The sequence below is a fragment of the Scylla paramamosain genome, chromosome 3 (assembly GCF_035594125.1).
Source record: "Scylla paramamosain isolate STU-SP2022 chromosome 3, ASM3559412v1, whole genome shotgun sequence".
Lineage (NCBI taxonomy): Eukaryota > Metazoa > Arthropoda > Malacostraca > Decapoda > Portunidae > Scylla > Scylla paramamosain.
This window is the reverse complement of record NC_087153.1, coordinates 12,821,085-12,832,836: the sequence shown is the minus strand read 5'-3', so window position 1 is coordinate 12,832,836 and position 11,752 is coordinate 12,821,085. Positions and strand designations below refer to the sequence as shown.

General features: G+C 39.8%; 1 protein-coding gene across 4 annotated transcripts in view; it reads left to right on the top strand.

Annotated features, from left to right (window-relative positions):
* Positions 1–745: 745 nt before the first annotated feature.
* LOC135090470 (uncharacterized) overlaps positions 746–11,752 on the top strand; it is a 28,445-nt gene continuing 17,438 nt past the window's right edge. The window contains exons 1-3 of one of the 4 annotated variants that reach the window (XM_063987220.1): positions 746–901; positions 5,130–7,130; positions 10,154–10,337. In XM_063987220.1, coding sequence (XP_063843290.1) covers positions 5,137–7,130; positions 10,154–10,337 — 2,178 coding nt within the window. In that variant the 5' untranslated portion in view covers positions 746–901; positions 5,130–5,136. Of the gene's footprint in view, positions 934–959; positions 1,088–5,129; positions 7,131–10,153; positions 10,338–11,752 lie in introns of those variants that run through there. The other 3 variants (XM_063987238.1, XM_063987211.1, XM_063987228.1) reach the window with 3 other exon arrangements.

The following is an 11,752-nucleotide window of genomic DNA, read 5'->3' as shown; positions in this document are numbered from 1 at the left end:
TATGTTTATTATGTATGTCTTCAGGTTTCACCAAATGCAATAAACAATTCACGTCACCGTGTGGGTCTAAAATCCTTTAGCTACGTTCGGGCAGCTATAGATGTAATTTTGAAAGCTCGAGAGAAAATGCAATGTCAAAGTACTTCCAGATTATATTGACGTTATTAGTTAGGATAAAGTACAGCCAGCAATATGGACGTATAGTCTTTGGTAAGTCTCTAAAGGATAGACATGCATTTTCCATTTTTTTTTTTTTTCTCTCTCTCTCGTAAACGTATATGTTTAGGGCTTTATATATATATATAGAGAGAGAGAGAGAGAGAGAGAGAGAGAGAGAGAGAGAGAGAGAGAGAGAGAGAGAGAGAGAGAGAGAGAATCGTCATTATTAAACTCAAATTTTATTGAGTGCTAGTACATCGATTATGCAGACTATTTTATTTCCTGTGGGAATTCAGAAGTGACAAAAATCACTTACCTTGTCTTACAGTTACAAATATTTCCCTGTTGAAATCGTGAGGTGATGCAGTCTGTTACTGTTTATATACTGATTTGCTATAAAAAGTGTGTTCATTTTAGATCACCAATGACGACATAACATGAGGAAATGCCTGAAAGTTGTGGTCATGTCATACATACTGAGAGAGAGAGAGAGAGAGAGAGAGAGAGAGAGATACGTAAAGAGTTCTTTCATAGTATAGATGTCCTTTTTATGGCAAGTTTATTTTTCGAGCGTCTGGCAACTTAGCAAGCCTCTGCTGCCTTGGGCAGTGAGTGTTCAAGTGTTCAGTGCGAGTGAGGCAGCGATAGGTTCATGCGGTGGCGATGGCGTATCGTTGCTTGTGATAAGCTATAGGAAAACTTGGCACGGGTTGGTCCTCCGTCCTGAAAAAAATTGTGTGAGGTAAAGAAAAAGCTTCCTCTTCGGGTATTAAGGTGAGAGGATAGGCTTGGCGGGTGTGTAGTAGGCGAGGGAGGTTGGCAGACACTGGGATATAGAGTGTTTACCTGTGTTTGTGTGCCTCCCCCCCCTACTCTCTCTCCCCTGGTCTGAGACTGACTTGACACGGCTCCCTGGAAATAGTATCGCGTAAGGACAACACCTCATCGCTTTTCATGTGTGGTATGGCAGTGTGGTGGTGGTGGGGGAGGGTCAGTGGGCAGGGTAGCAGGGCGAGGCCAGTGTGCAGCCACTTGATAACACATCGTCATGACAGTACGCCTCAGTGGCGGCCACTTCCGATATTGTAACTAATTAGATTCAACACAAGCACCAGTGGTCTCATGAAAACTATATATTCTTGGTGTTGTAAGCATCTGAAAGATGTTAGCTGTTATGAAATGAGAAATTCTAAATACTAGGGCATTCAGAGTCCCGACTTCCAGGTTAAGTGGGGTTAGGTTAGTGACCTATGTGGGATATGGGGAGGACGACAGCCTCCTTATAAAATTAGTTGGGACAGACTGTGGAGGAATGAATGGGAGTACTTGGAGGTGGGGACTTGGAACAATGCAGGCCTGTTGTAAAAAAATATCCCAAAGTGTTTTTGTGATGAGACAAAACCGAAGCCTGACATGAAGGGTTGGTTATGTACTTCCAGTTGAACTGTGCTTCTACTGACAGTCACTCCCTTCCTGTCACATCACCCTTCACTTCAACTGCATCTGCCAGACACAACTAAGCAAAACTTACTTTACTTTACTTGGAGAAAGTTTAGTACAGGGGCATGAAACCTGTAATGGCTCTTTTTGCCACCTTTCCTCTCCACACCCACAATACCAAAACAGTTTCACATAAAGAAGTTTTAGAAGTGGCTTGTGATTCAGACTTTGTATTTACTGGATAGTTGTGTGTTATATATGTTTTTCAGTGGTTATGAAAGGTTTTTTCAAATTTTGCAGTCTCCATTGCTCTGACTACTTGTTCAGGGAGCTTATTCCATAGATATACCATTCTGTAGGTGAATGCATTTTTCTTAAATTCGACAAGGCTCTCTTTCATAGAAAAAAATTATATTATATCTTCGTGTGTGTGTCTTAGGTTCAACAGGTCACAGGGCACTGCAGCATAGTCCAGTACAGTCAATAACTTGTTTCACTCAGTCTTCCCATCTCATAGAGTGGGTAACATGAATCATGGTATTAGCCATGTGGCTTTCCTCTGAACATATTAAATTATTTTAGTGTGCTTTTTAAGATCAAGACCATACCTGAGAAGCAAATTCTAGGTGAGGTCTTACTAAAGTTAGACAGGATTTTAAACACATTTTTGTCCAAGTTCTTTAAAGCTCTTCTAATTAATCCAACACAATACTTAACTTTTTTGCTATCTCATTTAATTCACAACAAACTTGGTGACCTGGTGGAAAAGTTTGTTTTTATTGTTACAGTACCCACCACTTATACCACTGCTCACAGCCAACCAGCCACTATTAACACTTATCCAGGCAAGCAACAATTCACACAGAGGAGTAATCAGGACAGCACTCACTCCATCACTAAGCTCCACAGTGCAGGTGGAAGCAACTCACATGGACCTGCATCGTAGTGGAGTGTGAGGCAAAAAGGACATGCAAAAACTATATGCACAGCACAGGCATATATTCCCTCACTAGAGAACAGGGCACAATTATCTCATGAATGGCAAGTCACTACAGGCTCAAATACTCACACCAGGAAGAGCACAGAGTCATAAGTGCAGCACATGCTGTCCACTCACTCATTGGCCTAAGTCACTTGGGCATCCACACACACGCAGAGCACAAAGTCACTTGAATGTCCCCACAGAACACACAAGGCCAGATGTGGGTATCACAAACCTCACACCACTACAAGCCTCAGCACAGTTGCCCAGAAGGACAAGAATCCCAACACACATGAGGCAAACAAAGGGATGGAAGCACAAGATGTGTCTCGGAGCGTAACATGGGAGCTGTGGCTGAACACAGCCAAGTCTTTGCTTCTGGGTTCCTGCGAAGCTTTTTATCACTTTAGACCTACCTCCTGACTGGTCACCACTCTTTGCAGGCACACCAGTCAATCATTGCTGCCTATTCTTAAGGCCAATTGAGTACCACCCAACACTATTCTCATAGCTATTGTAACCACCCTCTGACAATATTTCTCAGCACTTGAGTTAACATTGCCCCCTTGCCTGTTGTTGTAACATTGTGTTGGAGGAAGCAAGTAATGCACACTAAATCCTTAATTTCTACATGTCACAAATTTTAAAAATTTCTCCAAAAATTCTTAGTTTAGGAAAACTGAATTATTACAAATCATGATTTGGACATTTGGGGATCCTAAAAAATATCCTGAAGAGTTGTACATCATTCTCTTAATTATCGAGACTGGCTTTTGTCAGTCTTGATCAGTAACAGGTCAGTGCTTTTCAAAATAAAATATGACCCCTTTACTGGGGGATGGACTTTCTCCAGGATAGTCCAGAGTTGTGGTAACTAACCATGAGAGATGGTGACATACTATAGTGGCAGTTGCTGCAAAGCTAATTGGAGAATTTAAGAAGTAACAAGTTAACCAGCAGTGGATGATTATTGCTGGCTGGTTGGTGTAGTGACATCATAATTTATATATTGTTATGGTTCTAATACAGCAGCACACAATTAAGTGCTTATTGATCACATTATCTCATTTTGTAATAACAAGGAAGTAATGTTGCAGAGTCCTGGGGTCTTAGCCTTCACCCTGGTAAGTGTGTCACTGTAAGGTTTGGAAGTAATTTATTATACCTGCCCTTTTTTGGCCACTATTATATCAATAACCACCCAATCCTTTTCTCTTCCTCTGGAAAAGGGATTCTTGTTGATACAAAATTATGCTTGCATGATCATATTCACTCTTTAGCAACTAAAACAGGCAGGATGGCTTCAGATCTCTTAAGGTCTGCTGTCTGTCACACTCCTGACATCTCTACAGAATGTAAAATAAGTGATGGAGTTTTGTTCTGAGTTCAGGAATTCAGGATATATAAGTGATGTAAAACTACTTGAGTCTGTGCATTGTAGATGGACCAAGCATATTCTGTTCCTGGAGGATTTGCCTTGCCATGACAGACTATGCTCTAGACTTGTTTTCAGTGTGAGAGGTTGTTGAGAGCTGACTTAATGGAATGTTGGAAGATTATGCTTGGGTATGCTTCCTTCAGCTATCATAGACTTTTCCAGTAAGTCCCTAATGTAGAGGTCATGCATTTAAATTAGCACACTCACATTGTTCCCTAGAGTGCAGGAGGCATTTCTCTCTTTGTGTTGTTGCTGTCTGGAATATTTTACTTGATCTGTCACTGAGTTGGACAATATTAGTCGCTTTAAGTCTGTATTAAAGTCAGTACTAGGTTCAAGTTATATGAGTACTATGACTAGTTTCTCTTAGCTACCTATGATGCACTTTCCAACATACTTTAGTCACATCTATTTAAGTCTACTTCTCTTTGGTGGGTATGTAGGTAGAAATGGACCTTTTCTTGCCCCTCCCTGACAGACCTCCATATGTGACTCCTAGGATAAGGTCATCTAGGTGAGAAATCCAGATGAGAAATCACATTGCAAATCACCTTAAGCTGAATTCATATATTAAAAAAAAACGTATACACTGAGTCACCTTTATTAAGTCCTGACAGGTAAAGTTGGGCCCAGAAATAGCTATATGTGTGTGCCATGTATTGTATGAAACCAGTGGAACTGCTTAAAAATTTTCTGTCTATTATACTTTTTTTCAGCCAGAACTTCTTTGTCAACAATATACTCTTCCAATAACCTTTATGAGAAGAGTATTGAAAACACATAAGGATCTTTAGTGGTCTTCCCCGTAATTTAGATCTTTAGAACTTTTTAGATGCTTACAAATAACATGTACAAAATGAGGAAAAACAAGTTGAGATAGCATGCTTACCTGGAGAGCTACATCCCCCTCCTGGCTGGCAGCTGTGCCCCCAACACATCAAAAGTTATGGACATGACTATATAATGAACTCATCTCATAGTCAGTGTGCCATATGTTAGCTGCAGTAATCTTTGAAATCTTTATAAAAATTAATTAGAATAAAGATAATATTACTTTCCTTTGCTTTGCAGTGATGATGATGATGCATAATTATGTCTTCTCTTTTCTAGGTGAGAGATGGAAGCACAGCAACAGGCATGTGAGGTTGTTGAAGGAGTTATTGCAAATATCTGTGAAAAGCTTGGTGCTGGTGCCAAGGAACATATTTGTCTTGATAAGCTTCGTGAGAGTGCTGCGTTGTGGATGGAGAACAGTTGCAGTGTCCCGGAAGCCATAGAGGCAATATCCTCACCCCTTCAGCAGGATGTACAGGTGAAGTTGGAAGAAAAAGATACTGCCATCAGGAAAATTAGAGAAGACTTGGAGAAGATCCCTGAACCACTGATTGTGAAACAGAATTGTAACCAGGAAGCTGAACAACTTTGGGGCACATCTTATCCAAGAAAGAATGACTTCAGAACTCCAGAGTCTTGTATCACAACACAAGTAGAGTCTGTAAATGTTAAGGCCTGTGACACAGTACCTGACAAGACAAGTGCCTTGGATTGTGTTGTCAGAGATGTGCCACAAGACAGTAGGAACAAAGGTGACAGTGATGATGATGATGATGATGATGATGATGTAGTTATAATTAGCACAGTCCCTCGAAAATCTGCTCCTCTCATTGTGTTGAGTGACGACAGCTTTGAAGATGTATCTCCTTCCACCAGTAATGAAAGTGCATCAGTCATGAAGGAAATGGAAAGTGAAGGGAACCCAAAGCCAAATACAAGTGTACTGGAACAAGACACAATGGAGCTAGGTGTGGCCACAGATATTGCCACTCAACAAAGACTCATCAGAGAACAAGAAGTTGATCTAAAGGATGCTGAAAACAGTGGCTTTATTAACAAGAACCTTGCTAATCTACATAAGGATGAGATGACTCTGAATGAAAGAATTATTGAGATAAGAAATGAAGAAAAAAGGAACATAGATAATATAGATGGTGAAGTGAAAGACTTGCAAACTGAACCTCATGCAAGTGATAGGCCAGACTTTAATGCATTGCAGCAAACATCTGCAGGTGCTGGGGATGGTATGGGCAGCCATGATGCTGATCAGGCAAACCACTCCCCATCACCTGAGAATCTTCAGCCTCGGTCTCCAAATCCTCCAGCAGAAGCCAAGTTAGGCCTGTGTAGTGATGATGACAGCAACAGTGCCAGTGATGCGAATTTAATGAATTTTTCAGTGAATAACCATCTTGAGAAAAATCAGTCCTGTGAACTAAGGGAGGATGCAGATTTCATATGTTCCCTGCTCCCATACTTTAGTTTTAATGATGTGCATCAGACTTTGGTTGAGAACATTTGCCATCCAGACCGTCGGGCCTTCGTACTGGAGGCGTATATAAACCTTGCTGTGGACCGCCATGAGTCAGTGCAAGATGATGTTTTTCAGGGTCTCTGGGCTGCTAGAAAACGATCCCATGGAGAGGTGTCTGATTCTCATACTCTACCTCCAAAGAAAAGGAAGACTGAGTTTATATCTGAATCACAGAAAGTGGTGAAAGAACAGCCAGTGAATGTTCCGCATGAAGCCCTCCCATCTACCAGCACTGCTGGTTTTGCCCCTGTAGTGCCAAAAGAACCAGACATGGCCAGAGGCATTGATCCTGGTACCTTTGAACCCCGAGTTGTTGATCCATTTCGGGAGAAGTGGTACAAAGAAAAAATAGATTTTTTGTGTGCAGTGGTACCAGCAGACAGGGAAGTGCTCTGGGCTCAGGTTCTCTCTTGCCAAACTAATGATGATGTTGAAGCACTTATGGAACGTTTGATGGAGGAGCAGGACCAGATTGTGAAGACTGTTCCTGTAATACCACAGTATGTAGAAAACCAGCCAAGCACAAGTACTGCTCAACCAGCAACTGTTGCTGGGCCTAGTAATGATCCTGGAACTAGTGACAGCAGTGATGACAGTGCAACGGATGAAGCAGTGGCTGGCCCGTCCAACGAAGAAGGTACTGATGGAGGACCAACAGTAGATCTTGAGGAGAAGATCTTAACTCAAGTCAAGATGCTTTCTGAGATGTTTGAAAATGCTGATCCAGACTATCTACAGGAGAGGTATGTGCCAATCTTTCTCTATTGCCTGATCAAAGGGAGACTTTTTTTTTTTTTTTTTTTTTTTTTTTTTTTATGTAGGAGGGACACTGGCCAAGGGCAACAAAAATCCAATAAAAAAAAAGTCCAATGAGATGCCACTCCCAGGAAAGGGTCCAAAGTGGTAGTCAAAAAATGAAGGATAAGTGTCTTGAAACCTCCCTCTTGAAGGAATTCAAGTCATAGGAAGGTGGAAATACAGCAGCAGGCAGGGAGTTCAGAGTTTACCAGAGAAAGGGATGAATGATTGGGAATATTGGTTGACTCTTGCATTAGAGAGGTGGACAGAATAGGGGTGAGAGAAAGAAGAAAGTCTTGTGCAGTGAGGCCACAGGAGGAGGGGAGGCATACAGTTAGCAAGATCAGAAGAGTAGTTAGCATGAAAATAGTGGTAGAAGACAGCTAGAGATGTAACATTGCAGCAATGAGAGAGAGGCTGAAGACAGTCAGTTAGAGGAGAGGAGTTGATGAGACGAAAAGCTTTTAATTCCACCCTGTCTAGAAGAGCGGTATGACTGGAACCCCCCCCCCAGGACATGTGAAGCATACTCCATACATGGACGGATAAGGCCCTTGTACAGAGTTAGCAGCAGGGTTGGGGGGGGGTGAGAAAAACTGGTGGAGATGTCTCAGAACACCTAACTTCACAGAAGCTGCTTTAGCTAGAGATGATATGTGAAGTTTCCAGTTCAGATTATAAGTAAAGGACAGACCGAGGATGTTCAGTGTAGAAGAAGCAGATAGTTGAGTGTCACTGAAGAAGAGGGGATAGTTGTCTGGAAGGTTGTGTTGAGTTGATGGATGGAGGAATTGAGTTTTTGAGGCATTGAACAATACTAAGTTTGCTCTGTCCCAATCAGGAATTTTAGAAAGATCAGAAGTCAAGCGTTCTGTGGCTTCCCTGCGTGAAATGTTTACTTCCTGAAGGGTTGGACATCTATGAAAAGACGTGGAAAAGTGCAGGGTGGTATTATCAGCATATGAGTGGATAGGACAAGAACTTTGGTTTAGAAGGTCATTGATGAATAACAAGAAGAGAACGGGTGACAGGACAGAACCCTGAGGAACACCACAGTTAATAAATTTAGGAGAACATTGACTGTCTACCACAGCAGCAATAGAACAGTCAGAAAGGAAACTTGAGATGAATTTACAGAGAGAAGGATAAAAGACGTAGGAGGGTAGTTTGGAAATCAAAGCTTTGTGCCAGACTCTATCAAAAGCTTTTGATATATTCAAGGCAACAGCAGAAGTTCCACCAAAATCTCTAAAAGAGGATGACTAAGACTCAGTAAGGAAAGCCAGAAGATCACCAGTAGAGTGGCCTTGATGTGACCCATACTGGCGATCAGATAGAATGTTGTGAAGTGATAGATGTTTAAGAATCTTCCTGTTGAGGATAGATTCAAAAACTTTAGATAGACAGGAAATTAAAGCAATAGGACGGTAGTTTGAGGGATTAGTAGAACGGTCACCCTTTTTAGGAACAGGATGAATGTAGCCAAACTTTCAGCAGAAAAGTAGATGTTGACAGACAGAGCTGAAAGAGTTTGACTAGGCAAGATGCAAGCACAGAGGCACAGTTTCAGAGAACAATAGGAGGGACCCCATCCGGTCCATAAGCCTTCCGAGAGTTTAAGTTTAGTTTCATCAGTTGCAGAACTAGATTGATCTAAAAAGCAGTCATGTGTTATTACCATGTCATTATACTTATTAAAAAGTAAGACAGATTTCACTTGCACAGGTTTTTTTTTTTTTTTTTTTTTTTTTTTTTTTTTTTTTTTTTCTCTCTCTCTCACATTTATTGTATCATATGGAGAAATTCAACCTCCCTCAGAATAGTGATGTTTCTTGAAGATGCACCAACAAAAGAATAAATATCTTTGTTATGTAGTGTTTATCAAATATGATTGATTCAATACAGTAGATCCACAATATCTTTGAGGTGTATTTCTTCCTCACTAGGGTACAAATACGAATAGGTCATGACCTGTGGATTAGTGAAAATTTTCATTGTTTTCAGTGATTTCTTTCTCCTTTTTTCTTTGTCTGATACTCATTCCTTAGAAGTCCTCAACAGGGGATGACTATGATAGGGTTTCATGGGTCAAGAACTGACTGCCTCGTAGAATGGTTGGGAAATGTATTGTTACGATCATGACCATAGCAAGCCTTGGTAGCAAGCATTTATTCCCTAGTAACTGTTATAATATATTAGCAACAAATGATACTCAGTGGCTAGTTGGATTGAGACACCTCAGTGCCCCAAAAGCAAAGCTCGTCACCACACACTGCAACTTCTGGCACATGAGTCCATCATGTGTAGGTGGCCTGAGCTTCTGTGTCACTCACACAGGCATCAAAGGTTCCTAGACAAATTAGGAAGTTTGATGTCAAGCAGGAACATTATGGGAACATACACATCCCCAAGAGCCAGGAAGTTCTGGGTGCTCCCCACAAGTTAATTTATTTACAGGCAAGCTGAGGTCATTGCCAGTTGTCATTCCTCCAGTGAAACCCAACCATGAACAAAGTGACACTGATCCTGTGATTCTCAGTCACCACCTGGAGGACAGGAAAAATTGACAAGGGTGAACAGGTCCTCAGCCCAGCACCACTCTTGAGTAGGATATGGAAAAAAAAGAGTAGTAATGCAAAAAATGACATGGTGTGGTAGATAACACAAACCTTTCTTCTGGGAGAGATCAGCCACCATAAAAAAAGAAATGGATATCTCATAGTAAAAAAGACATTTTTGCATTGTGTTTATATGATTGTACTTGATCAGTAAGTGGATTGATTCCATGAATGATAATTTGTCAAGTTAGCAGATCTCCCTAGAGATAATACAATGGTGGAAGAAAGTAGAAGAGTTCCTTTGACTGGGAAACTTATTGATACTGAGGATGTCTGTAAAGTCAAATGAGATTAGGTATTTGAAAAGAACTCTTTTTTTTCTTCATGACTAAAATAAAGGTTATTTGCAGGTGTGTGGCCATCAGTGGAGATGACACAAAGTTCCAGGAAATTGTGAATGAACTCCTCCAGTCCACAGATTACCCCAGGATTGAAGAATACCACAAAAGGCAAAAGAGATTAGAAATCAAAAAGAAATTCATTGAGGGCATGTCAGTAGAAGAATTTCTAGAGTACTTTGAAGATCCAGAGAAGGTAAAATATGTTCCTGCACAATGGAAATACTATACACCATTCAAGGAGGCTATTTGTCTGGCACCTAGGCTGTGTCTGTAATGGCTCTCCTGATTGGCTGCTCCCTTCCCTCACTCATACACTGTATCCCTATCATGTACAATTCCCTTGGCACTGTATGTTTGTACATTCTCCATTGTAGCTTATCCCTTGTTCAAGATATACTGTTCTAGTTGGTCCTGCTGGATTCTGCACTACCAATTTAAATAGTCTGTCTTTAACAAGAGATGAGTTATGAAGAATATACAAACTTTATTTTATTTATTTCTTTTCTTTTCTTTTTTTCTTTTTTTTATCTTTATGTTCATTTTTATTTTTATATTTATTTTTATATTTATTTTAATTTTAATTTTAATTTTTATTTTTTATTTATTTGTTTATTTATTTATTTATTTATTAATATTTTATTTATTTATTTATTTTTTTTTATATAAGGGGCACTGGCCAAGGACATCAAAATGAACAAAAATAAATAAATAAATAAACAAAAAGAAAGAAAGAAAGAAGAGACCCATTGAGATGCTAATCAATGGTAAGACAAGCATAATTGACAGATTTTGGGTGAGCAAGGGAAGATGCTACAAACACTGTTTAGATGCCATATGTCACATGACCAACTTCCTTGAACACTTAAGTTTAATTTCCTCATATTCCTCAGGCTTTTCATAAACTTTCTCACCTAAGTAGTTAGTATATTATGTCCTCTCCCAACATTATCATTGAAGTGTTCCTGAAAATATTCACCCTCACCTCCTGCTTAGTGCATCCTTGTCTTATAGCACTTCACAGTGTGTATCTAAGACCATCTCAGCTCCTAGAGTGAAAATAGCAGAATTGAAGTATGGTAATGGATAAGTTGTAAATCCATATATCAAAAGAAAAATAGAAAAACATAAATATATCAAAAGTATGCTATAAGATCCCTCTGTATATGAGAAACAAATTATACAAGCTGAGCATATTTAGGACAGTTTTGTTATAAACATTTGTTCTTTTAAGTATAGGTCCAAAAGTTCAACTAAAGTACATTACAGGTCGTCTCTTATCTCATGTTCTAAAAACCAATAAGTTCAGAAAATAGGCCATATTTTCTGTGAAGTCTGTGCATCAATCAATGAGGAATAACCAGGAACTAATGATTTATCGTTTCATTACTTAGATTTATTTTCATAAAGGATAATTAAAAGTTCATTAACTTCAAATTAGGAACTGGTGCCTTTGAAATGGCACTGCAAATGCCTTGTCACCAGTGTGGTATTGTGCTGGTACTGCTTACCACAGCAGCCACTCCATTAGACCACAAATGATGTTAAATCATTGCTAACTTGAAGAGTTTATTTTACTTTTATTCATTCTTATGTGCCTTTTAATAATAA